This window comes from Hemiscyllium ocellatum, chromosome 6, assembly GCF_020745735.1.
Source record: "Hemiscyllium ocellatum isolate sHemOce1 chromosome 6, sHemOce1.pat.X.cur, whole genome shotgun sequence".
Lineage (NCBI taxonomy): Eukaryota > Metazoa > Chordata > Chondrichthyes > Orectolobiformes > Hemiscylliidae > Hemiscyllium > Hemiscyllium ocellatum.
The window spans coordinates 30,641,586-30,665,574 of record NC_083406.1 but is presented as its reverse complement, the minus strand read 5'-3'; the positions used below and the strand labels follow the sequence as shown (position 1 = coordinate 30,665,574).

At 39.9% G+C, this 23,989-nt stretch overlaps 1 protein-coding gene across 9 annotated transcripts in view; it reads left to right on the top strand.

The window, feature by feature from the left end:
- The window catches only part of mycbp2 (MYC binding protein 2), a 245,305-nt gene that overhangs the window by 38,331 nt on the left and 182,985 nt on the right, over positions 1-23,989 (top strand). For all 9 annotated transcript variants that reach the window (XM_060825911.1, XM_060825914.1, XM_060825918.1 and 6 more), the window contains exons 2-6: positions 2,043-2,118; positions 11,689-11,904; positions 13,146-13,299; positions 15,852-16,048; positions 20,651-20,893. In XM_060825911.1, the coding sequence (XP_060681894.1) occupies positions 2,043-2,118; positions 11,689-11,904; positions 13,146-13,299; positions 15,852-16,048; positions 20,651-20,893 (886 nt within the window). The remainder of the gene's footprint in view (positions 1-2,042; positions 2,119-11,688; positions 11,905-13,145; positions 13,300-15,851; positions 16,049-20,650; positions 20,894-23,989) is intronic.

Below are 23,989 nucleotides of genomic sequence, written 5' to 3'. Positions count from 1 at the left end.
GAGCAAAAATTTGAGCAGGATAGAGGATGGGAGGCTGCTGTGGAGAACACATAATCTAGCATGAAGTTGACAGAAACACTGATCAAGGTTTTAGTTGGTGTGTTGAAGCAGGAGCCAAATGGATAATATTACAATAGAAAAAGGTGTTTATGATGTCAAATTTATGGAAAGTGATACATGTACTGTAAGTTGTATACTTGAACAATGTGCATTGAGTACTGTTCCACTTTGCAGGGAAGAAAGTCCCGCTTTTCATGTAGAATGCCCTGTAAGGCAAGGGATCTTGAATATTTGTCCAATTTTATCATTAATTTAGGTAGAGAATCACTCCATTCCATTTTGAAGCAGATTTTTACGAATAAAACTCCTGCTGCTGAAAATTTCAATTTTTGATATTGTAATGTCAGCAAGTACATTACTCACAAAAATGGTTTCCTATTTTTAAACTTGAATGAACAAAGGTTTTTGAAATAGTTGAAAATGCTGGACTGAGCCCATTTGTATTGAGGATCTGACTTAATACGGGAGTGAGGGTTGTAGGTTCGCACTAATACAACACTTCAAAATACCAATTCAGCACTGAGAAGAGGTAAATTGTTTGTCTCCTTAAAACAATTCTTGTTCCCTTGCTAGCCAGAATCTATGTGAAGGCTCCTGTAAGGTGAATTGGAAAAATGTGGAGCACAAACTTACAATCCATCAAAAAAAGCCACCAGAATTCTTGCCTTATTAAAATAACTTATTATTTCTATATTGAGGCAGATGGGTTTTTATAAAGTAGCCTTGTTCTATTTTATACATAAAATGTAGATTTATCAGTGTGTATTGTTGGTGTGCCAAATTATTAAAGATGAACCTTTTTAATATTTGTTTAATAGCTCCTGATAGTTAATACATATATTCATGTAGTGCCAGTTTAATGATTGCATATATCAGTGAAGATGGAATCAGAGGTAAGGTAGTGAAGATGGCAGTTTGTACAGTTGCCTTTATTGTTCAGTGCATTGAGTTTAGGATTTGAGAGGTCATGATGCAGCTGTATACTACATTGGTTAGGTCATTTTTGGAATAGTGCATCAGTTCTGGTCTCTCTCTGCTGTAGGAGAGATATTAAACTTGAAAGGGTGCAGAAAAGATTAACAAGGATGTCGCTAGGGTTGGAGGGTTTGAGCTATAGGGAGAGGCTAAATAGACCAAGGTTATTTTTCTCTGGAGCATCAGAGGCTGAGGGTGACCTCATAGAAGTTTATAAAATCATGAGGGACATGGATAGGGTGAAGAGTCAAGGTCTTTTTCCTAGGATAGGGGAGTGCAAAACTAAAAGGCAGAGGTTAAAGGTGAGAGAGGAAAGACTTAAAAGGGACCTAAGGTTCAATTTTTCCATGCAGAGGATGGTGCACTGAATGAGCTGCTGGGAGAAGTGGGGGAGGATGGTACAATTGCAACATTCAAAAGGCATCTGGATGGGTGTATGAATAGGAAGGATTTAGATATGGGCCAAAAGCTGGAAAATAAGAATAGTTTAATGGATAAATTCAACCATTCCTGATGAAGGACTTATGTCCAAAATGTCGATTCTCCTGCTCCTCGGATGCTATCTGGCCTGTGTTTGTCCAGTGCCACACTTTTTGATTCTGATCTCCAGCATCTGCCTTCCACATTTCCTGAGTAGGAACAAAGGGTCAGTTTCCATGCTGCAACAACTCTGTGACTCCGATTGCCTTTTCAGAATTACTTTATTTGTTAAATTTTTCCAAAAGTTTGGTTTCGCTTTATTTTGATAAAGCTACAGGTAGTTCTTCTATAACGTGATGGTTGCGTTCTTGTGCAAACCCGCATACACTTCGCCAACACTAAGCACTGTTTCTGATGTAATCGCGTTTACTGCCAACACACATTTTAAAATTTTATGCTTAAGAAACAGTGTCCCAAATTTGACAATCGCGTTAACGTTAACGAAATGTATGGTAAAGCAGAACAATGTGTCGAAAGATTTAGTTGTGTAGTGCCCTTTAACTCTTAAACTTTCATTGCTGTTCCAGAAATAAAAAAGGTTTGAGCAAGAAGAAACTTAAAAGGAAGCAGAAGACTAAGTCCAAAGTGAAAACACGAACAAAGGTGAGTAGATCTATTTCTTGAGTAGTTCGGAAAATATTGTGTGGCAATTGGGAATAGCTAATGATTAACAGTACATAGAACATAGAAAAGTACAGCACAGAACAGGCCCTTAAGCCCACGATGTTGTACCAAGACTTGATCCTAATGTAAAATATAGTAACTTAACCTACTCACCCCTCAACTCACTGCTATCCATGTGCATGTCCAACAGTCGCTTAAATGTCCCGAATGACTTCGCTTCCACCACTTCAACTGATAATGCATTCCATGCATTCACAACCCTCTGCATAAAGAACCTACCTCTCATGTCTCCTTTATACCTTTCTCCTAATATCTTCAAACTATGACTTCTCCTGCCCTGGGGAAAAGTCTCTGGCTATTGACTCGATCTATTCCTCTCATTATTTTGTACACCTCGATCAGGTCTCCTCTCTCCCTCCTCTCCAGAGAGAAAAGTCCAAGCTTGTTCAACCTTTCTTCATATGGCAAGTCCTCCAGTCCAGGCAGCATCTTGATAAACCTTCTTTGCACCCTCTCCAAAACCTCTATCTTTCCTGTAGTAGGGCGACCAAAACTGGACACCGTATTCCAAGTGTGGTCTCACCAGGGACTTGTAGAGCCGCAACAAAACCACGTGGCTCTTAAACTCCTGTTAATGAAAGACAAAGCACCATATGCTTTCTTAACAATTCTATCCACCTGTGTGGCAACTTTGAGGGATCTATGTACTTGCACACCCAGATCCCTCTATTCCTCCACTCTGCCAAGTATCCTGTCTTTAATCTTATATTCAGCATTCGAGTTCGACCTTCCAAAATGCATCACTTCGCATTTATCCAGGTGGAACTCCATCTGCCATTTATTAGCCCAGCTCTGCATCCTGTCTGTGTGCTGCAGCCTGCAATAGCCCTCTGTACTATCAATGGCACCTCCACCCTTTGTGTCATCTGCAGATTTACTAATCCACCCCTCAACCTCCTCATCCAAGTCATTTATAAAAACTACAAAGAGCAGAGGCCCAAGAACAGAGCCCTGCGGGACCCCACTCAATATTGTTCTCCAGTCAGAATATTTTCCATCTACAACCACTCTCTGCCTTCTGTCAGCCAGCCAATTCTGAATCGAGATACCCAAATTTCCCTGTATCCCATGCTTCCTGACTTTGAATGAGCCTACTATGGGAAACCCTATCAAATGCCTTGCTGAAATCCATGTACACTGCATCCACTGCTCGACCGTCATCAACCTGAATTGACACCTCCTCAAAGAACTCAGTGAGGTTTGTGAGGCATGATTTCCCCCCCCTCAAAGCCATGCCAACTGCCCTTAATTATAATGCAAAGGCACATTTCTAACTGCTGAGGCTCCCTGCGCTGGAGTTTTCTCTCTAAAGCTTTCTGCCCCTCCACTATCATTTTTTGCTATCTTGACCAATTGCCAAATCGTAAACCATACTCATAATTTAAAATTCATGAGTTTGAGGTGGAGCTGAACAGTTATTTTCCCGTCAATTATGTTGTCTCTGTTTGTGTATGAGGACCCCTTTACTTTTTATTAAATATTAATGACCTGAACTTGGGTGCATAGGCTATAACTGAGGTTTGCAGATTAGTACAAAACTCAAATTTGCTAACCAGTCAAGATGATAACTCACTTGAAAATTATAGTCTGGTGAAATTGGCAGACATGATAGAACAAATGTAATCCTTAAGTGTGAAGTGATAAATTTTGGTTGGAGGAGTGAGGGTAGACAATATTAACTGAGATTTTTAACTGGGATGTTGAAGAACAGGAATAGTGAAACCTGATGTGTCTGTATATAGATATATATGCTCAATCTTTAAATGTGAGCAAGTACATTGTGAAGGCAGCTTAGATACTATATAGTTTTATTAATAAACCAAGAAAAGCAAATAAATTATCTCAACCTTTATAGAATACTGGTTTGAATATAATGCTCCACTGAGCACTAAACTTGAGACAGGATACCAAAACCTCAGAAGTTGCAGATTTGGTTTATTCAGAATAATACTGGGGATAAGAGACTTTGGCTATGTGGAAGGCTCTGGATTCTGGAGTTATTTACAGCAGAAAAGTTTAGGACATTTGTCAAAGTTGCTCAAAATCACAAATAGTTTGAAAATTATTTTCCAGTCACCATTTTCAAATGACAGAAAGGCAAATAACTAGCAGAACTGCATTGATCCAAGAAGAATTAGTTAATTTTGTTTTGTATGAGGCGAGTTGTTGCATTTAATGCACTGCTGAAAGGGATGGAGAAAGCTTATTTAATAAGAGTTTTATAAAGGGAGTTGCATAAACATTTAAATAAAAGGTTTTCAGTGCTTATAGGAAAAGAGCAAAGGAATGGTGCAGGAGCTGACTACGCACCGACGATGATCCAAATACCATCTTTTTGTTTGTATGGCATTCTTTGATGCAGTCAGTTAGTGATTGGGACCATTTACAGTTCAGTTGGAAACAATGTCCTCTTAAATAAGAAGAAGAAATCAAAAATGATTTAGATCTAAATGTTCTTGAGGTTTCTCAAACAAATTACTTAAGATCATTTCCGACAATAATTTGACAGCTACATCCTGTTTTGATTAAGCATAATGTGCCTAAAAATCAAGTTAATGTAATTGCGTGCCCAAATAGCATTAAACAGTGCTGTCGTGCATACATTGTAATTTTTCTTTAGCACGTAAGCCATCTATAAATTTAATCTTAGAAAAAAGCCATCCTTTACTTTTATGCTCGGAACACTTTTGATGCACTACTTGGATGATTTTACACTGTGTTATGATCTCAGCTATTAGAGTCCTAGAGATGTACAGCATGGAAGCAGACACTTCTGTCCAACCTGTCCATGCCAACCAGATGTCCCAACCCAATCTAGTCCCACCTGTCAGCACCTGGCCCATATCCTTCCAAACCCTTCATATTCATATACCCATCCAAATGCCTCTTAAATGTTGGAATTGTACTAGCCTCCACCACTTCCTCTGGCAGCTCATTCTGTACACGTACCACCCTCTACGTGAAAAAGGTCTCCTTTATATCTTTCCCCTTTCACCCTAAACATATGCCCTCTAGTTCTGGACTCCCCCACCCCAGGGTAAAGACTTTGCCTATTTATCCTATCCATGTTCCTCATGATTTTGTAAACCCCTATAAGGTCACCCCTCAGCCTCCGACGCTCCAGGGAAAACAACCCCAGCCTATTCAGACTCTCCCTATAGCTCAAATCCTCCAACCCTGGCAACATCCTTGTAAGTCTTTTCTGGACCTTTTCAAGTTTCACAGCATCTTCCCAATACAAAGGAGACCAGCATTGCATGCAGTATTCCAACAGTGGCCTAGCCAATGTCCTGTATAGCCGCAACGTGACCTCCCAACCCCTGTACTCAGTACTCTGACCGATAAAGGAAAGCATACCAAACACCACCTTCACTATCCTATCTACCTGCAACTCCACTTTCAAGGAGCTATGAACCTGTACTCCATGGTCTCTTTGTTCAGCAACACTCCCTAGGACCGTACCATGAACTGTATAAGTCCTGCCAAGATTTGCTTTCCCAAAATGCAGCACCTCATTTATCTAAATTAAACTCCATCTGCCACTTCTCAGCCCATTGGCCCATCTGATCAACTTCCCATTGTAATCTGAGGTAACCTTTTTCGCTGTTCTCTACATCTCCAATTTTGGGGTCATCAGCAAATTTACTAACCATACCTCTTATGCTTACATCCAAATAATTTCTATAAATGGTGAAAATTAGTGGACCCAGCACCGATCTTTGTGGCACTCCACTGGTCACAGGCCTCCAGTCTGAAAAACAACTCTCCACCACCACCTTCTGTCTTCTACCTTTTAAGACCATAAGACATAGGAGTGGAAGTAAGGCCATTCGGCCCATCGAGTCCACTCTGCCATTCAATCATGGCTGATGGGCATTTCAACTCCACTTACCCGCATTCTCCCCGTGGCCCTTAATTCCTCGAGACAACAAGAATCTATCAATCTCTGCCTTGAAGACATTTAGCGTCCTGGCCTCCACTGCACCCGTGGCAGTGAATTCCACAGGCCCACCACCCTCTGGCTGAAGAAATGTCTCCGCATTTCTGTTCTGAATTGACCCCCTCTAATTCTAAGGCTGTGTCCACGGGTCCTAGTCTTCTCACCTAATGGAAACAATTTCCTAGCGTCCACCCTTTCCAAGCCATGTATTATCTTGTACGTCTCTATTAAGTCTCCCCTTAATTTTCTAAACTCCAATGAATACAATCCCAGGATCCTCAGCCATTCCTCGTATGTTAGACCTACCATTCCAGGGATCATCCGTGTGAATCTCCGCTGGACACGTTCCAGTGCCAGTATGTCCTTCCTGAGGTGTGGGGACCAAAACTGGACACAGTACTCCAAATGGGGCCTAACCAGAGCTTTATAAAGTCTCAGTAGCACAACGGTGCTTTTATATTCCAACCCTCTTGAGATAAGTGACAACATTGCATTCGCTTTCTTAATCACAGACTCAACCTGCATGTTTACCTTTAGAGAATCCTCGACTAGCACTCCCCAGATCCCTTTGTACTTTGGCTTTACGAATTTTCTCACCATTTAGAAAATAGTCTATGCTTTTATTCTTTTTGCCAAAGTGCAAGACCTTGCATTTGCTCACGTTGAATTCCATCAGCCATTTCCTGGACCACTCTCCCAAACTGTCTAGATCCTTCTGTAACCTTCCCACTTCCTCAGTACTACCTGCCTGTCCACCTAACTTAGTATCATCTGCAAACTTCACTAGAATGCTCCCAGTCCCTTCATCCAAATCATTAATATATAATGCGAACAGCTGTGGCCCCAACACTGAACCCTGCGGGACACCGCTTGTCACCGGCTGCCATTCCGAAAAAGAACCTTTTATCCCAACTCTCTGCCTTCTGTCAGACGGCCAATCCTCAATCCATGCCAGTAGCTCACCTCGAACACCATGTGCCCTCACCTTGCTCAGCAGCCTCCCGTGTGGCACCTTATCAAAGGCCTTTTGGAAGTCTAGATAGACCACATCCACTGGGTTTCTCTGGTCTAACCTACTTGTCACCTCTTCAAAGAATTCCAACAGGTTTGTCGGGCATGACCTCCCCTTACTAAATCCGTGTTGACTTGTTCTAATCAGACTCTGCTGTTCCAAGAATTTAGAAACCTCATCCTTAATGATGGATTCTAGAATTTTACCAACAACCGAGGTTAGGCTAATTGGCCTATAATTTTCCATCTTTTGTCTTGAGCCAGTTCTGTATCCAAATGGTGAGTTCTCCCTGTATTCCATGAGATCTAACATGCTCACCAGTCTCCCATGGGGAATCTTGTCAACCGCCTAACTGAAATCCAGATAGATCACATCTACCACTCTGCCCTCATCAATCCTCTGTTACTACTTCAAAAAAACTCAATCAAGTTTTGAGACATGATTTCCCACACATAAAGCCATGTTGACTATCCCTAATTGGTCCTTGCCTTTCCAAATACATGTACATCCTGTCCCTCAGGATTCCCTCCAACAACCTGCCCATCACTGACGTCAGACTCACTGGGCTATAGTTCCCTGGCTTGTCCTTACCACCTTTCTTAAGCAGTGGTACCAAGTTAGCCAACCTCCAGTCTTCTGGCACCCCACATTTGACTATCGATGATACAAATATCTCCGTAAGAGGCCCAGTAATCACTTCGCTAGTTTCCCACAGAGTTCTAGAGTATACTTGATCAGATCCTGACTATGTATACACTTTTGTGTTTCAAGGCATCTAACACGTCTTCCTCTGGAAAATTTTCCAGATGTCACCGTCTATTTCCTTACATTCTATATCTTCCATATCCTTTTCTATAGTAAATACTGATGAAAATATTTGTTTAGTACCTGCCCCATCTCCTGCAGCTCCACGCAAAGGCTGCCTTGCTAATCTTTGAGGGGCCCTATTCTCTCCCTAGTTACCCTTTTGTCCTTAATGCATTTATAAAAACCCTTTGGATTCTCCTTAACTTTATTTGCCAACGCTATCTTATGTCCCCTTTTTGCCCTTCTGAGTTCCCAGTTAAGTATACTCCTACTGCCTTTATATTCTTCTCAGGATTCACTTGATCTATCCTGCCTATACCTGACATATGTTTCCTTTTTTTGACCAAACCCTCAATTTCTTTAGTCATCCAGCATTCCCTATACCTACCAGCCTTTCCTTTCACCCTAGCAGGAATATACTGTGTCTAGATTTTCGTTATCTCATTTCTGAAGGCTTCTCATTTTCCAGCTGTCCCTTTACCTGCGAACATCTGCCCCAATCAGCTTTTGAAAGTTATTATGAAGTCCGATCCCAAACTGAAATCTGACTTAGTAGCTCGTGCTTTTTAAAGCTTTTAACAAAGTGAACTTTCACTGAAATAAAAGTGCAGAATTGGTTTTAACAGTTAAACAAGTATTATGCAAAAGAAATTTGATAAAATAAAATTAAGTGAACTACTTAAGCATTTCACAAATTTAAACAGTTTGAAATAATATAAAACATGAACCCATTCCTTTATAGTGCTTACTGAAGAGAGAATTCCCATCTGCAGGGATTAATTTAAATGCGGCTTCAATTCTTTACCTTATGAATCTGATGGACTCTTCCTTGAATCTTGATTGAACTGAGCTTAGATTTTGGTTGAAAATGTGTTGCTGGTTAAAGCACAGCAGGTTAGGCAGCATCCAAGGAATAGGAAATTCGACGTTTCGGGCATAAGCCCTTCATCAGGAATGAGGAGAGTATGCCAAGCAGGCTAAGATAAAAGGTAGGGAGGAGGGACTTGGGGGAGGGCGATGGAGATGTGATAGGTGGAAGGAGGTCAAGGTGAGGGTGATAGGCCGGAGTGGGGTGGGGGCGGAGAGGTCAGGAAGAAGATTGCAGGTTGGGAGGGTGGTGCTGAGTTGAGGGAACCGACTGAGACAAGGTAGGGGGAGGGGAAATGAGGAAACTGGAGAAATCTGAGTTCATCCCTTGTGGTTGGAGGATTCCCAGGCGGAAGATGAGGCGCTCCTCCTCCAGCCGTCGTGTTATGTTCTGCTGGTGGAGGAGTCCAAGGACCTGCATGTCCTTGGTGGAGTGGGAGGGAGAGTTAAAGTGTTGAGCCACGGGGTAGTTGGTCCGGGCGTCCCTGAGGTGTTCTCTGAAGCGTTCCGCAAGTAAGCGGCCCGTCTCCCCAATATAGAGGAGGCCACATCGGGTGCAGCGGATGCAATAGATGATGTGTGTGGAGGTACAGGTGAACTTGTGGCGGATATGGAAGGATCCCTTGGGGCCTTGGAGGGAGATTTTGCTCAGCTTCAAATAGCTCCTTCAGTGCTTTAACTAAACACATTTGGTCTGGAACTTTCAAACTAAACTCCTTACATGGAGGTAATCTGTTTCTTAACATTTGTAGCCCAATTCTTTTCATCTTGCACAATTGTTTTATACATCCAGCTTCAGCAAAGACTTATGCAGACTGAAATCCAGAAGCTTTTTCCAAGTTATGAGTGTTTCCATAATCAAAAGAAAAACACAATTTCTAGAATATCCTAAATTGAAAGCCTAATACACACACGTTTATTTTCTTCACTTTTAGAAATTCTCCCCAATGAAAGCGAATTCTTGTTAGGCTCGAAAAACTATCTCTCAGACTATTTATTTTTAAGAAAAATCCCCACAGCTGTAGAAATTCATACAGGTTAAAAATTAAATCGCTTCAGATAGCGCTTAAAACACACATGGTGCTAATTCACATCCAAGCTCTAAATTAAATTATGTAAAAATATGTTAATCTCACACCTCATATCAATATTATCATGAAATGCTACTTAGTCACAGATTTTGTTGTCATAGGTCAAGGAGTGATGCTCACCATTAATTGGAGTTACAGTTTATCACAGTTTTCTCTGGGCTTGTGTATTATTTGTGGATATTGCCAAGTCAGGATGCAGCCACGTCCTTGAAAGGGTACCTGGGACTTGCCTGTGAACCAGACCAGGAATGGTCTGTCTCCTTTAATTGCACTGAAGAATTTTCATCGAGTCTAAAGTTTTGACTCTGGCAGTGTACCTTAACGTGCTTTCTTAATGTATGGAAATGAAACCAAGGGAAGCAGAAATTAAGGATTATGAAAGGGATTAAAGGCGTAAATCACAAAGTATGAAATCTTTTATAATCCTCCAACAATAATTAAAGCCTTAATGAGTAGGGCATCTGTTTAAAAGTGATATGTTTCGTGCAGGGTGGTTGTTGGCAGTAATTGAAATATATTGAATTTTTACTAAAAATTCATCTCTGCTTGAATGTACAACCCCAGTATTTTCTGGCATATTTAATGGGTAAATTGCCATATCTTGCAATGAGGTACAGGAATGGTGAGGTTTGAGAGAGCAGAGATCAGCTTCCTGATTTTGATGTTTGACAGTATGTGTGCTACACACACTCCTTTTTTGATAATAAAGTTGAGTGTAGTTAATCCACCAATTTTTGTTCTCTTCCATAATTTTGCCAAGCCACCAAATTATTGAAACATTTAAAGTAAGCCATTACAGAACTTGGGGAATTGTCAGGAACAAAGGTTTAAAAAAAAAAGTATTAATATTTTAAGAAACAAATGTACTTTTCAAAATTAAATTTCCGAGTTGGGTAGAATATGTGCTCTGGATCATGAGGATGAGATGTTGAAATTAAGAATGATGATAACGTAATCCTCAAACTTGAAGGTTAGTCTGGTCTCATCTGTTCAACATAGTTAATTTTAATGATCTTAGGAAAGGTTGTCGATCGATAATTTTTAAAGGTTGACACTGGTCAAGAAGGTAATGGTTCATCCATATTTTTAGTTAAGCCTGCTGTTTCATTTTCAGAATACATATACTTCATGTTGAATGTTTTCATTTTTGTGGCAAGGTCAATAAATCATTGGTGATATCATTCCTGTTTATCATTTTCATGTAGCTTCTCCACCATGCAAAGTAACTTGTTTCCATTACCATACATTCTGTGCAATATAAGTGATCAACTCCATCAATCATGAGATCTCATTGGATCACATCAAGTTTTGCTGCGATATGCTTGCCAAAAATATTTCTAGCATTCTGTTAGGCTCTGTTGCTCTCCTTCAGCATCATGACTACATTGTATGATCCAAGAAGTAACCTTCCCTATGAAAAATATAGCAATCAATAATCTAACATTGGGAAGTTAAGCCAGTCATTGATATCCATCTCAAATTTATTCTACTTGCCACTGGTTATCTAATGCTATTTCAAATTTCAATACAGCTATGTAAACATGGTTAACACTGATGGAGCAGAGATTATGATGACTTATATAAAGAAGTACCAAATACCCCTGAAAATCCCAACTAAATTTTTTTTCCTGGATACTGCTTGTGTGCTCTTGATTACATCAAATTCCAGAACATTTATGAAGCATGATTGAGTATGAGTTGTGAGCTACAAAATGTATGATAAGAATTTACTACTGATGCAGAAGCAATCTGAGTTATGTACTTTCCTTTAGACAGAGAATTTGGAAAATGCAACGCCTATTCCAGATATCAAAATCCATAGTAACCCTTCAGCCTTCAATGTTTACTGTAATGTACGGCACTGTGTTTTGGAGTGGCAAAGGAAAGAAGCCTCCCTGACTCTGGCCTCAAAGAATTCAGTTCAGAGTGGAGAGTCGGACAGTGATGAAGAGGAAGAATCGAGGGAACCTCCAATTAAACTACCTAAGGTAACATGAGATGTTGGGAAGAGATTGGGGGAGTGGTGGGATTGCAAGGTGATAGTTAGCTCATTTTGATGGACGGTACATTTGCAGTACAGTGTGATGCCAACAGCTTGAGTTTAGTTCCCAAGCCAGCTGAGGCTACCATGAAGGGATATCCTTCTCAACCTCTGAGGCGTAGTGAACCTCTGGTTAAACTACCATGAATCGTCTTTCTCTGAGAACAGCCCTATAGTTTCATAAGACCGTAGTGACTTCACTCAAGGTAAGCTGCCAAAATTGTACTACAATGTAAAATATTATGAATTTTAGAAATGTTAAAGATAAACAGATTTGAAAGATATACACATTTGTCCCTGAAGTGCAACAACCTAAAAGCCTATAGGACATGTCAGGATCAGATCATTTATCAACCAACAGTGTTGCGTTGAGCCAAGTAATTTCCTTCTGTGCCATAAATCATCATGATTTCTGCATACAGAAACCAATAGTCACCTGTTTTGCAGAATCCAAGTTCTAAGTCCCTTTTTCTATGATAACTAGTAAACCTCATCCTCATGATTGTAATCAAAATATTCCTCCACGGAATAGACTTCAGCACTGTACACAACTATTTTCCTAAATCGCATCCAGTGAACTTTTGTTCTAGACAAACATTTAAAGATATGCAGATAGCCTGAAGTAGTTTTTGGGACTGTTTGCCTTGCAAAGAAGTCTGAAAGGAAATTTGATAGAAGTTTCCAAAATCATGAACTGGTTAGAAGAGTAAATTGGGGGAAGCTGTTTCCGATGGTAAAGGAATGAAAATAAGAGGGGTTGGATTTAAATTGTTGCACAAAAGAAGCAAGGGTGATGTGAGAAAAACCTTTGACACAGCAAGTAGTATGGAATGCAGTGCTTGGAATTGTAGCAAAGGCAGCATCAATTGAGAGATTCAAGTAGGTGTTGGATGAATATTTGAGTAGAAATAGCATGCGAGGGTATTGGGCAAAATTAAGAGATTGGAGTAGTTAATGACTCTTAATTGAAGTGTTTGTGCAGATTGAATGGCCCCTTGTGTACCCTGATGTTTCTCTGATACCATATGTAAAACAGTCTCTTTGTTTTGCAGTGAACAATGCTTGGAGAGATGCACTCATGTAATAGTTTGAATTATAGCAAACGAAGTTGCAGTTTCCTTCCACAGGAAACATAAATACGGCTGTCATATATGCAATGGTGCATAATCTGAATTCTTGTGTTAACAGATCATAGGAATTGGACTTTGTGGTGTATTTGAGCTTATCAAAGAAACTCGGTTCTCTCATCCTGCATTGTGTCTGAGAAGTTTACAGGCTCTACTTGATATGCTTCAAGGACAACAGCCAGAAGGTCTCCAGTCAGAGCCACCTGATGTTCTAGGTAAGGTTATTAACAAGCTAAGTTTTGGACCTATTGAGATATTGAATGTTTTAGCAAATAATCAACAACCTAAAAATTAGTTGGATTGTTCTGTCAGGCAATCACAATAGGAGTGGTTGATGGTAATCTTGTTGCAGGGGTAATCTAAATACATCAGAATTAAGATAGCTTTGTGTGTATGACTTCATGAATGAAGTCATGCAAATTGAGCTAAGTTGATGTTATAGTCTCAGTTATTTGATATACTTTTATGTGATAGTCAATGTTTGTATGGTGGTAGAACTAGTAGAAAATCACCAGTTCTTGAAGTTTCTGTTGATCATTGTACAATGCAAATTGAAACTGGTTGGAAAATGTTAAGAAAACAACTGTTCTTCATGGGCAACAAAATCAATTAATGGTCTAGATTTGTGGTAGAAATGACAGCAAGTTGTAGCATTCACCATCATTCTCTGGAAACTTGAGCAGATTATAGAATGTAAGGAATGTGGGAATCCATAAGCTGCTCTAAGATATTTTCAAAGAGAATAAAGTTGAAGCATTCTATTGTTATAAACAGATGGGCAAAAAAACTTAGTCAGCAGGGTAGACTCAACACCATTCAACGTATACTCAAGCACCCAGAATTAACATGAGGTGAATTCTGGTCAAATGATGTAAACTGCAGATTAAATGGTGGACACAATCAAAACAGATTTTGTGAATTTTCTCAACCAGAGTCACTGATCAAGAGTCATAAAAGTTGAGATTCTGTTCCTTTTATTGAGATATTTTCAGGTCCTCTCCTTCATAGATTTCATAGCCTAACCTGTCCACAACCTACACCACCAAAAGACACAATATTCCAGATCTTTCTGATTTGCCCCCAAGTCTCTTCTTGTCGGTTTTCTGTTCAGATGAGCTGACCTGTCTCTGAGACTGTGCCACTTTTTCTCAAACCACAGTTCTGGCCCAGCACATCAGCCATGCTATTACCAGCAAGCAGTATCCATCAAATAGATCTGTGATTTATCTTAGATTAGATTCCCTATAGTGTGGAAACAGGCCCTTTGGCCCAACAAGTCCACACGGTGAGTAACCCGCCTCCCTCTGACTAATGCATCTAACAACTGTGGGCAATTTAGAATGGCCAATTCACCTGACCTGCACATCTTTGGAATGTGGGAGGAAACCCCCACACACTGGGCGAATGTACAAACTCCACACAGACAATTGTACAAGGCTGGAATCAAACTTGGGACCCTGGTGCTGTGAGGCAGCAGTGCTAACCACTGTGCCACCCATCTAATATATCAACTTGTTACGTTCTGCTCCTTAAATGTGGCATTCATTTGCATTCTCTCTCACTCTTTCCCCCCCCCCCCCCCCCCCCCCCCCCCCCCCCCCAGCCCCTACCCCCACACAGGTGAATGTACCATAGCTCCACACCACAAATAGAAACATAAATCCAAATGTTCTGACTCTTGCGGTCTCTACAAACTCGAAACAATGAATTGTTGAGAAGTTGTCCTTTCCTCTAATGTCTCCGTTGCAGACAAGTTAATGAATATTGCAAACAGGTTTCTTCTTACCTGTGATTTGGACTGTGGTTGAAGAGCATTTTGACTCTGGATAACTAATGTTATATTTGTTTATCATTATGGTAAAATTGCAATTTTGTAAATTTTACACGCTGTTGCATAAATTTATTTCATTTTTGGTAGTGTTTAATAAGAGTGAAGAATCATTGGTGCATTTTGCTTGCTGCTTTGCTGTCTGAGCACATACTTCATTGTCAATAGTTGCCTACCCTGATTACCTGCATCACTTTTGCTGGACTCCAGAAAGGCCCCTTCCTTTTTCACCAGCTTCAGATAACTTTGGAGCAACATGAAATCCACTGCACAGAGACAATGAGATCTTTGACCAATTCTCGAGTTACTGTTACTTCATTGTTGACCACAAAATTCAGACTATTGTGCTACCTAGCAGCATCCGTGAACAAGCTACAAAAGCTTCGTTCTGAACAGAGAGTTGGGTATTTTGAGGTTTCATATTTTAAATATTTCATTAAACTATAAACAGAGCACACTAACATTCTGATTTCCATATAAGCAAAATGAAGGCCATTATCTTTTTAAAAAAAACAAACAGAATATTCATTTTTGTGTTCTGCATTAGCTGTATGATAGACATACTGAAGAAAATTGTAGTTTCAAATTTTGACGCTTGTGTTCTCTATATCTGTGAATTTTTGGTGTTGGTAGTGTCACCATGTGGGGATATTAGACTGTCTATGGATGGTTGGTGAGAAAAAGGGTCTATGTAAGCTTTGATTTACTGACTTAAGTGCAGGGTTGAGAACAGATGTTCTTTACTTTACTTGAGACTATGTTTGTGGTAAGCTTAAAAATATAATTAAAAGATGGGAAAGAGCGAAGATGTGCCTGAAACAATATTCGAGAAGCAGGTGTGTGAAAGCTTTGATTATATTTATTTGACTCTGTTTAATCACTGTGAATTTTATGAGTAATGTATGTTTTAATTAACTGTTAATGTGGTTTTGTCTGCAGAATCTCTCTTCCATTTATTGTTAGAAACAACAATAAGAAGCACTGGAATGGCAGACAATATCAGCCAGTCACTGACTGCTTTATCTTGTGCCTGCCTCTTCAGTTTGGTAGTTGCTTGGGGAGAAACAGGCAAGATTCTACAAGCTGTGTCAGCAATTCTTACCAGTAATGGCAGCCATGCTTGCCAACCTATTCAGGTAACTTGATTTTGTTTGGAAGGTTTTCTAATTTATGATATTTACTTTGGCTGTTCTTAGTCATCAATAAAGTTTAAAATACTATCCTCCAAGAAACCAGATAAGTTGAAAATGCCTGTACTGTTTCATTTTCATTGGGTAAGAATGTGAAAGAGTATTGAAATGAGATAGATAAATGAGAATTGAGATGCAAATTAACCAAGATCTGTCAGAATAATTGGAAGGATTGATTGCATGAATGTAGGATTTCAGTTTGGCAAATGTATATTGTAGTAGTTAAGTAGATATATTTGTTATAAAATCAAGGTAAAAGGCTGAAAGCAATGTCAAAGTACAAGGTACGGTGAGATAGGAAGATGGAATTAGATGATGCCCAACAAGAGTTTGAAAGAAATGTTTAGAGAAAAGGTAGACTTGAGCTGGTAGATTTGTTTTCAGATGTTTCGTCACCATGTCAGGTAACATCAGTGAACCTCCAGTGCAGCGTTGGTATTCGGTCTTGCTTGCTATTTATCTGCCTTGGTTTGTTGTGGTAGGTGATATTGTTTGAGTGGTTGGTAAATCTCTGTTAATGAAGTTTCGATTTGAATTCCAGGTCTCTAGGAATTCCCGTGTGTGTCTGTGTTTAGCCTGTGCCAGGACAGTTGTATTGTCTGAGTCGAACAGCTGTCCCTCTTTGTCTGTGTGTATGGATACCAGTGATAGTTGGTTATGTCTTTTGGTGGCTAGTTGGTGCTCGTTTATCCTTGTGGCTAGCTTCCTGCCCATTTGTCCAATGTAATGATTGTTGCAGTCCTTGCAGGGTATTCTTTATATGACATTTGTTCTGCCGGTTGTTGGTATGGGGGTTCTTTGAATTCATCAGGAGCTGTGGTAGTAGATTTGTGAGCTACCATGATGCTTCAGGGCCAGAGTAGTTTGGTTGTCATCTCTGAGATGTCTTTGATGTATGGTAGGTTGGCTCGAGTCCCTGGGCATGTTGTGTCGTCTTGTTTAGGTCTATCGTGCAGGAATTTGTGTTTAGAGAGAAGTTCTGACCAAGTGAATCTAAACGTTTTGCGATACTGCAAGCGATGAACTTAGGAGTTAAAGACTGCATGCAAGTTTTAATCTCAGTGCTGTGAAGTCTTAACAAGGATGATTTTAGCATGGATAAAAAGAGTATACATCTGGAAGTTAGAAGAAAGGAATTATTCAGGGGAAGAAACATTCGAATTGTCAATGAAAGGATGTGATTTTGTCTAAAGGTGAATAAAGGATCAACCATATAAAACTGTTTCCAAAACACCATACCTTGGTCTTGATGAAGCGGTTAGAGCTGGGCAAGTGCTTAAAAATCTGTTCAGTTTTGATTTACTGTATCACATTCCATACTAACTCCTTGTATTGAATTAGAAGAAAGTGAGGACTGCAGACATTTGGATACAGAACTGGCTCAAAGGTCAAAGACAGAGGGTGGTGTTGGAGCATTGTTTTTCAGACTGGAGGCCTGTGACCAGTGGAGTGCCACAAGAATCGGTGCTGGCTCCACCACTATTTGTCATTTATCTAAATGATTTAGATGTGAGCATAAGAAGTACAGTTAGTAAATTTGCAGATGACACCAAAATTGGAGGTGCAGTGGACAGCGATGAAGGTTACCTCAGATTACAGTGGGATCTTGATCAGATGGGCCAATGGGCTGAGGAGTGGCAGATGGAGTTTAATTTAGATAAATGTGAGGTGCTGCATTTTGGGAAAGCAAATCTTAATAGAATTTATACACTTAATGGTAAGGATCTGGGGAGTGTTGCAGAACAAAGAAACCTTGGAGTGCAGGTTCATAGCTCCTTGCAAGTAGTCGCAGGTGGATAGGATAGTGAAGGCGGTGTTTGGTATGCTTTCCTTTATTGGTCAGAGTGTTGAGTACAGGAGTTGGGAGGTCATGTTGCTGCTGTGCAGGACGTTGGTTAGGCCACTTTTGGAATATTGCATGCAATTCTGGTCTCTTTCCTATCGGAAATGATGTTGTGAAACTTTGAAAGGGTTCAGAAAAGACTTACAAGGATGTTGCCAGGGTTGGAGAATTTGAGCTATAGGGAGAGGGTGAATAGGCTGGGTTTGTTTTCCCTGGAGCTTCGGAGGTTGAGGGGTGACCTTATCGAGGTTTATAAAATCATGAAGGGCTTGGATAGGATAAATAGTCTTTTCCCTGGGGTGGGGGAGTCCGGAACTAGAGGACATAGGTTTGAGGTGAGCAGGGAAAGATATAAGAGAGACTGAAGGGGTAATTTTTTCACGCAGAAGGTGGCACGTGTATGGAATGAGCTGCGAGAGGAAGTGTTGGAGGCTTGTACAATTGCAACATTTAATAGGCTTCTGGATTGGTAAATGAATTTGAAGGGTTTGGAGGGATATGGGCCAGGTACTCGCAGGTGGGACTAGATTGGGTTGGGATATCTGGTCAGCATCGTCGAGTTGGACCGAAGGGTCAGTTTCTGTGCTGCACATCTCAATGACTGTATGACTCAATGTTGGAGATCAGAGTTGGCAATGATGTCACGTCCCTGATGAAGGGCTTAAGTCTGAAACATCGACTGTCCTGCTCCTTAGATACTGCCTGACCTGCTAATTTTTTCCAATGCTACACTTTTTGACCTTGTATTGAATTCCTAGCTTAACTGATAACATTTAGAAAAGTAATATTTAACTTTGTGTAGTGCTCTGTAAACATGTGTCTTAATACTGAGACTACGAAGCAGTAGTCAAAGCACTAATTATGCTTGCAGACTATATTTTGTGTGAAATCTACTTTTAATCCTTTGTATTTACAAGACCGCCATATTGGTCATTTTCACAACAGTACAAATCTCTGCGGATGGCGTTTAAATTACACCCCACGTGCTTTTAATGAAGGGGCAATTAAGCAAAAAGAAAAGATGCATTATTCTCCTAACACTAATAGTTCAATTAACTTTCCACAATGGCACAGTGGTTAGCACTGCTGCCTCACAGCGCCAGAGACCCGGGTTCAGTTCCTGCCTCAGACAACTGTCTGTGTGGAGTTTGCACATTGTTCCCGTGTCTGTGTGGGTTTCCTCCAGGGCTCCAGTTTCCTCTCTCAGTCCAAAAATGTGCAAGTTAGGTGAATTGGCCATGCTAAATTGCCTGTAGTGTTAGGTGAAGGGGTAAATGTTGGGGAATGGGTCTGGGTGGGTTGCTCTTCGGAGGGTCAGTGTGGACTTGTTGGGCCAAAAGGCCTGTTTCCACACTGTAAATAATCTAATCTTCAAAGAAAATTCTTGGCATTCTCACCTTTAGCACATGTTGACATGTTGAGTTCTGTACTATCAAGGAGCTGCTAATACAGATAAATAGGACAAATAAGTCTCAATGCAATAGCCCCCCAAAATTGTCAGATTTCCACTACCAGATGAAGCAAAATTGCTGCAACTTATTATTGGCAAGAGGGAAGCCAGTGTCTTGTGTTCTGGCCGGAATCTCTGTTCCTTAGCTTTTGTCTTTTCTCATTTCCCTCCCTCGCCTACCGCCAACACATACTCACCCCTGTGTGTGTGCACAACTTCATCCCCCATACATTCATGAATGCGCTCACTCACTTTGATCCGGAATCAAACTGTTTGCTACTGCAGTGTCATATTAAGATACTAGGATCTATTTATTGTGTATGAGTGCCTTCAGTAAGCCTACATAATTTAAATCCTTGCATTGCTGGGCTCTGTTCCTGCATCAACTTGTTTGTTGAAAACCCCATTCATGCCTTTATTACCTATAAGACTTGGATTATTTCAATTCTATCTTGGCTTGGCTCCCATATTGTATTTTCCATGAATTTGACTTGACTTAAATCTCTGCTGCCCATGGCTTAATTTATACCAAGTCTATTTCACCAACACTGTACTGCTTGCTGACCTTTTTTTGGTAGATTTCACAAAAAATATAGACTGCAAGTATAATTAGAGCTTTGACTATTGCTTGGTCTAATTATTACATACATTTGGAGAGCGTTATACTTAATACTTGGAAAAATATTATTTATCGTATAATTTAAGTCAGGAATTCAAGACCTACCTTGATTTTAAAATTTTCATCCTTGTTTTCAAAATCTTCTATCATCTGCCCTGGCTTAGTATCATATTTTGTGTAATGGGGCCTCTAAAGAGGCTTTGGGATGATTTCTTATGTTCAAGGTACTATATGAAAATGAGTATTTTTCAATCCAGATAATCTGAAAGACTATGTTGATGTAAACTGATTTGACTTTCATATAACTGACCTGTATGAAAGTTGGCTAAATACAATGCCTATTTTATAAAACTCTTCTTACATGTCAGGGGAAAAGCCATTGGGAGAATTTGGTTGGCAAATCAAGTGGACTTTCATGTCCTTACTCTTCATAGAATTATGTATTTTGTACACTGAAGTTTAATGTAACTGTAATAAGTGTAACATATTTTACCAAGATAAATGTGTAATAAGCATCTTGCTTAAAATGAAGCTATTGCAGCTTGCTATTCAGAGGTGCTTTTTCACTTTGTAGCTGTTAATTGTCGTCATTTTTGTGATTTCTCAACTTAATATGCCAACATTACTTATCTTTAGGTGCCAACCATTCTAAATGCTCTCCAAAGGAGCGTGCAAGCTGTCTTAGTTGGAAAAGTTCAAATACAGGACTGGTTCACTAATGGAATAAAGAAGGTAGCTTTAATGCACAAATGGATTCTTAAGGAGATATTTACAGATGAAGATGATTGGTGTCTATTGCAGAGTGATGGCTCATTCTTGTATCTGTTGGCTAAAGATGGACTATACAAAATTGGTTCAGGTTACAGTGGGACAGTCAGGGTAAGTGACTATTTTTGACTCAAACTGTTCTAAGGTTGTGTATTTATGTTAGTAAAATATGTATGATATTGCATCAGTGCATGGCTAGTGTAACCAGAGAGGGCTAATGTTGAGGCTAAGCCAATGTGCTATTCTCTACCCTTCTTTGTCTCATTATTACTTGTTTGCTTGAAACTGATGCTTCTTGAAACAGTTTCTCTAAATTATGATCTTGCCAGGATGTTGCACTGCTTCATGGAATTTTTTGTTAGAATTCTTTGATTTCCAAACCATTAGGGTTTTCAAAGACAATTGTGCAGTGCAGAACTGGAGTTCGTTTGGCCATATGAGGAAGGGATTGGTAGATTCTGTTTTCTGAAGAACGTTAGCGAGCCAGTTATGTTTAGAATGATCAAATTACAAACTGGCTTGCAAGTTCATTTGTTGTGGTGCTTGCCTAGATTATTTAATGAAATCTCATTTTGTCATTCCATAGTTGAATTGTAGAAAGGCCCTTGATTCATTTTGGAGTTCAAATTTTGCACAGAGAATCCAGAATTAATTTCTAAATACACCCTGTAACTTCAGAACTGTTGGCTACAAGCAATTATAGTTCTAAGAGAAAATTAAGTCAACTTTCTTCTCGCAGAAATTAATGATCTCCTGTGCTTCTGTTGACTTCGTTTTGTTTTATCGGCAAAAGCATGTGAAAATCTGGGTTTTTTTTGTCAATTTTATAAGAATTGTGTTGATTAAGAAAACTAGAGTTCAAATTGAAGAAGTTTATGGTCATTACCCAGGCAGCAAATGGCATTATTTCTAGCAATCAACCTCATAAATGACTATTTCATATGGCAATTGTTGCAAAGTGGTACAGAGTTTCTGCAGCTATAGGTAGCTGCCAGACGTTTTCAGTATTATTCAACTGCCTTGTGGTACAGTGATAAAGTCCCTACTTCTGGGCCAAAGGTTTAAGCCCCACCTAAGGATATGGCCATTGAAGGTGTCTTATAACACATTCGAGTAGGCTGATTAATAAAACAAAGCTGTTGAACTTTACAGCTTGAAGAGATTTTGCAGATTGTTCTTGGAAGTCTATCTGCATCTTCGAATAAAAGTCAAGGGATTGAATAGACTGCTGGTCATAATAGTGATCCACTCCTGAAAGGAAAGGAAAGCACCATGATATAACAGCTGTAACCTTTCTATTGTGCCATCTTCCCTAGCAGCAAGATTCCCAAAGTGCGTATTATTGCCAGAAAGTAGTTCAAAATTGCCCAATGTCAAAACAGTTGATTTTCTGTTTTAGTCTTGTGCAATCTTGAATGCTTATCTTGTATTTTTAAAAAGGTATTAACTATTGAAATCAGAAAGGTACAAGATAAATTTGCTCGAATGTCATCGATGAGGAAATCATAATGGGAAAAATAATAGGGAGAGCTGTCTGGTTTATTTGGTAAATTCAGATCAGATTTAATGACTGCAGTCGGCTTTTATTTGGAGCATTTTTAATGTTTTATTTGACATTTTCACTTGTTCGGTTTAAAAAAAATTCTCCTGAAATTATATTCTTTGCATTGACACCTTGTTCAGAAATTAAGTCAGTGGTCTGTGACAGGAACAGAATTCAAGTGTTATTATCTGGATTGCCAGATATCACAGGATTTCATCTTATTGGTGCTAAACGAAGAAATATTTGAGTGACTTCTGTAAGCAAGCACATTGAGATTTAAAATGGAGTTCTTTTGGTGGAAGTGAAGCCTGAAACAGGCAAGAAATGAGTAGAAGGAGAAAGCGTTGGGCACTCAATCTGTAGTAAAAACCAAGTACTGGAGAAATTTAGGTCTGGCTACATCTGCAGAAAGAGAAACCGAATCCATCATGATTTCCTTCTAAAGAAGGGAAGAATCTTGATACTTGTAGCCATATTTGATTGAACGAGGCAAGGCAATTTCGGTTACGTGGTACAGTTTTAAAATTGGTGGCATAGCGGAGAGTGAATGTGCATACAGCTTTTTAAAAAGTCCAGGATAGAATTGCAATTCACGGGGGATTGTAAGGTTCATACATAGTGGCATACATTTCAGAGGCCCAAGAGAACAGTAGTTCAGCGTCAATCAGAATATGGTGTTGCCTTTGGGCACGTGTTACTTTAGGAAGGATCTGACAGCTTTGACACCACAGAAGGGATGAGAATGATTGTGAAAATAAGTTATTACATTTAGAAGTTAGACTAGGCGAAGCTAGGGTGGTTCCCCTTGGAGGGGAGAGCATCATATTAAAGATGTGTGTTATGCTTCAATGAGTGCAGTAGAAATTGAGTGCCTCTTTTCCCACAGACATCATCGCAAGTTCAAGATTTTAAAATGTATGCAGAATTTCCTGATTTACCTGTAATTTCGACACCATTTGATTGAGAGCACAAATGGGGTTTCTGTACATTAGCAAGAATTAAAACTTACTACAAATCAATCCACTTCACCATTTTCAAAATCCCTCCATCCCCAGCCTAATCCCATATCCAACCCCATCTGTCGTCCTCTCCTCCCTGACCTGACTTAACCGGTCCATCTTCTGACTCACCTATCTGCTCTACCCTTCCTATCCAATCACAATACCCCCGACCTGCATTCACTTAGCACCATCCCACCTACATTTCCCCCAGTTCTACCCCCTCCCTCTGTATACCTCTGGGCTCCCTTTGCCTCCCCCTCCCCTTCCCCAGCCCTGATAGTATCAGCCCAAAACGTTGACTTTCCTGTTCCTCAGATGTTGTCTGACTACTTGTGCCTTTACAGCTTCACATCTATCAACTTCCACGTTTATAAGCTCTCCTCTGTTGCGTACATGCACACAAGCAGGAAAAAACAAAAGCAGGATTATGATGGGAGGGAGGAAAGATTGGGAAGGCAGTTCATTGGTCTCTGAACAGTCCTTTTGCTTGTCAGGATGTGTTGCTCATTGATTTTCCAGATGCTTACACTTGCTTGCAGCAGGTACACAGTGGTGAGTTCATACCTTTTTAAAGTTTTTTTTAACTAGTTAAAAATCACAGCTTATAGCAACTGCTGGGGAGAAAAAAAGGCTGACGGCAGTTTCAGCTACTGAGAAAAGTGA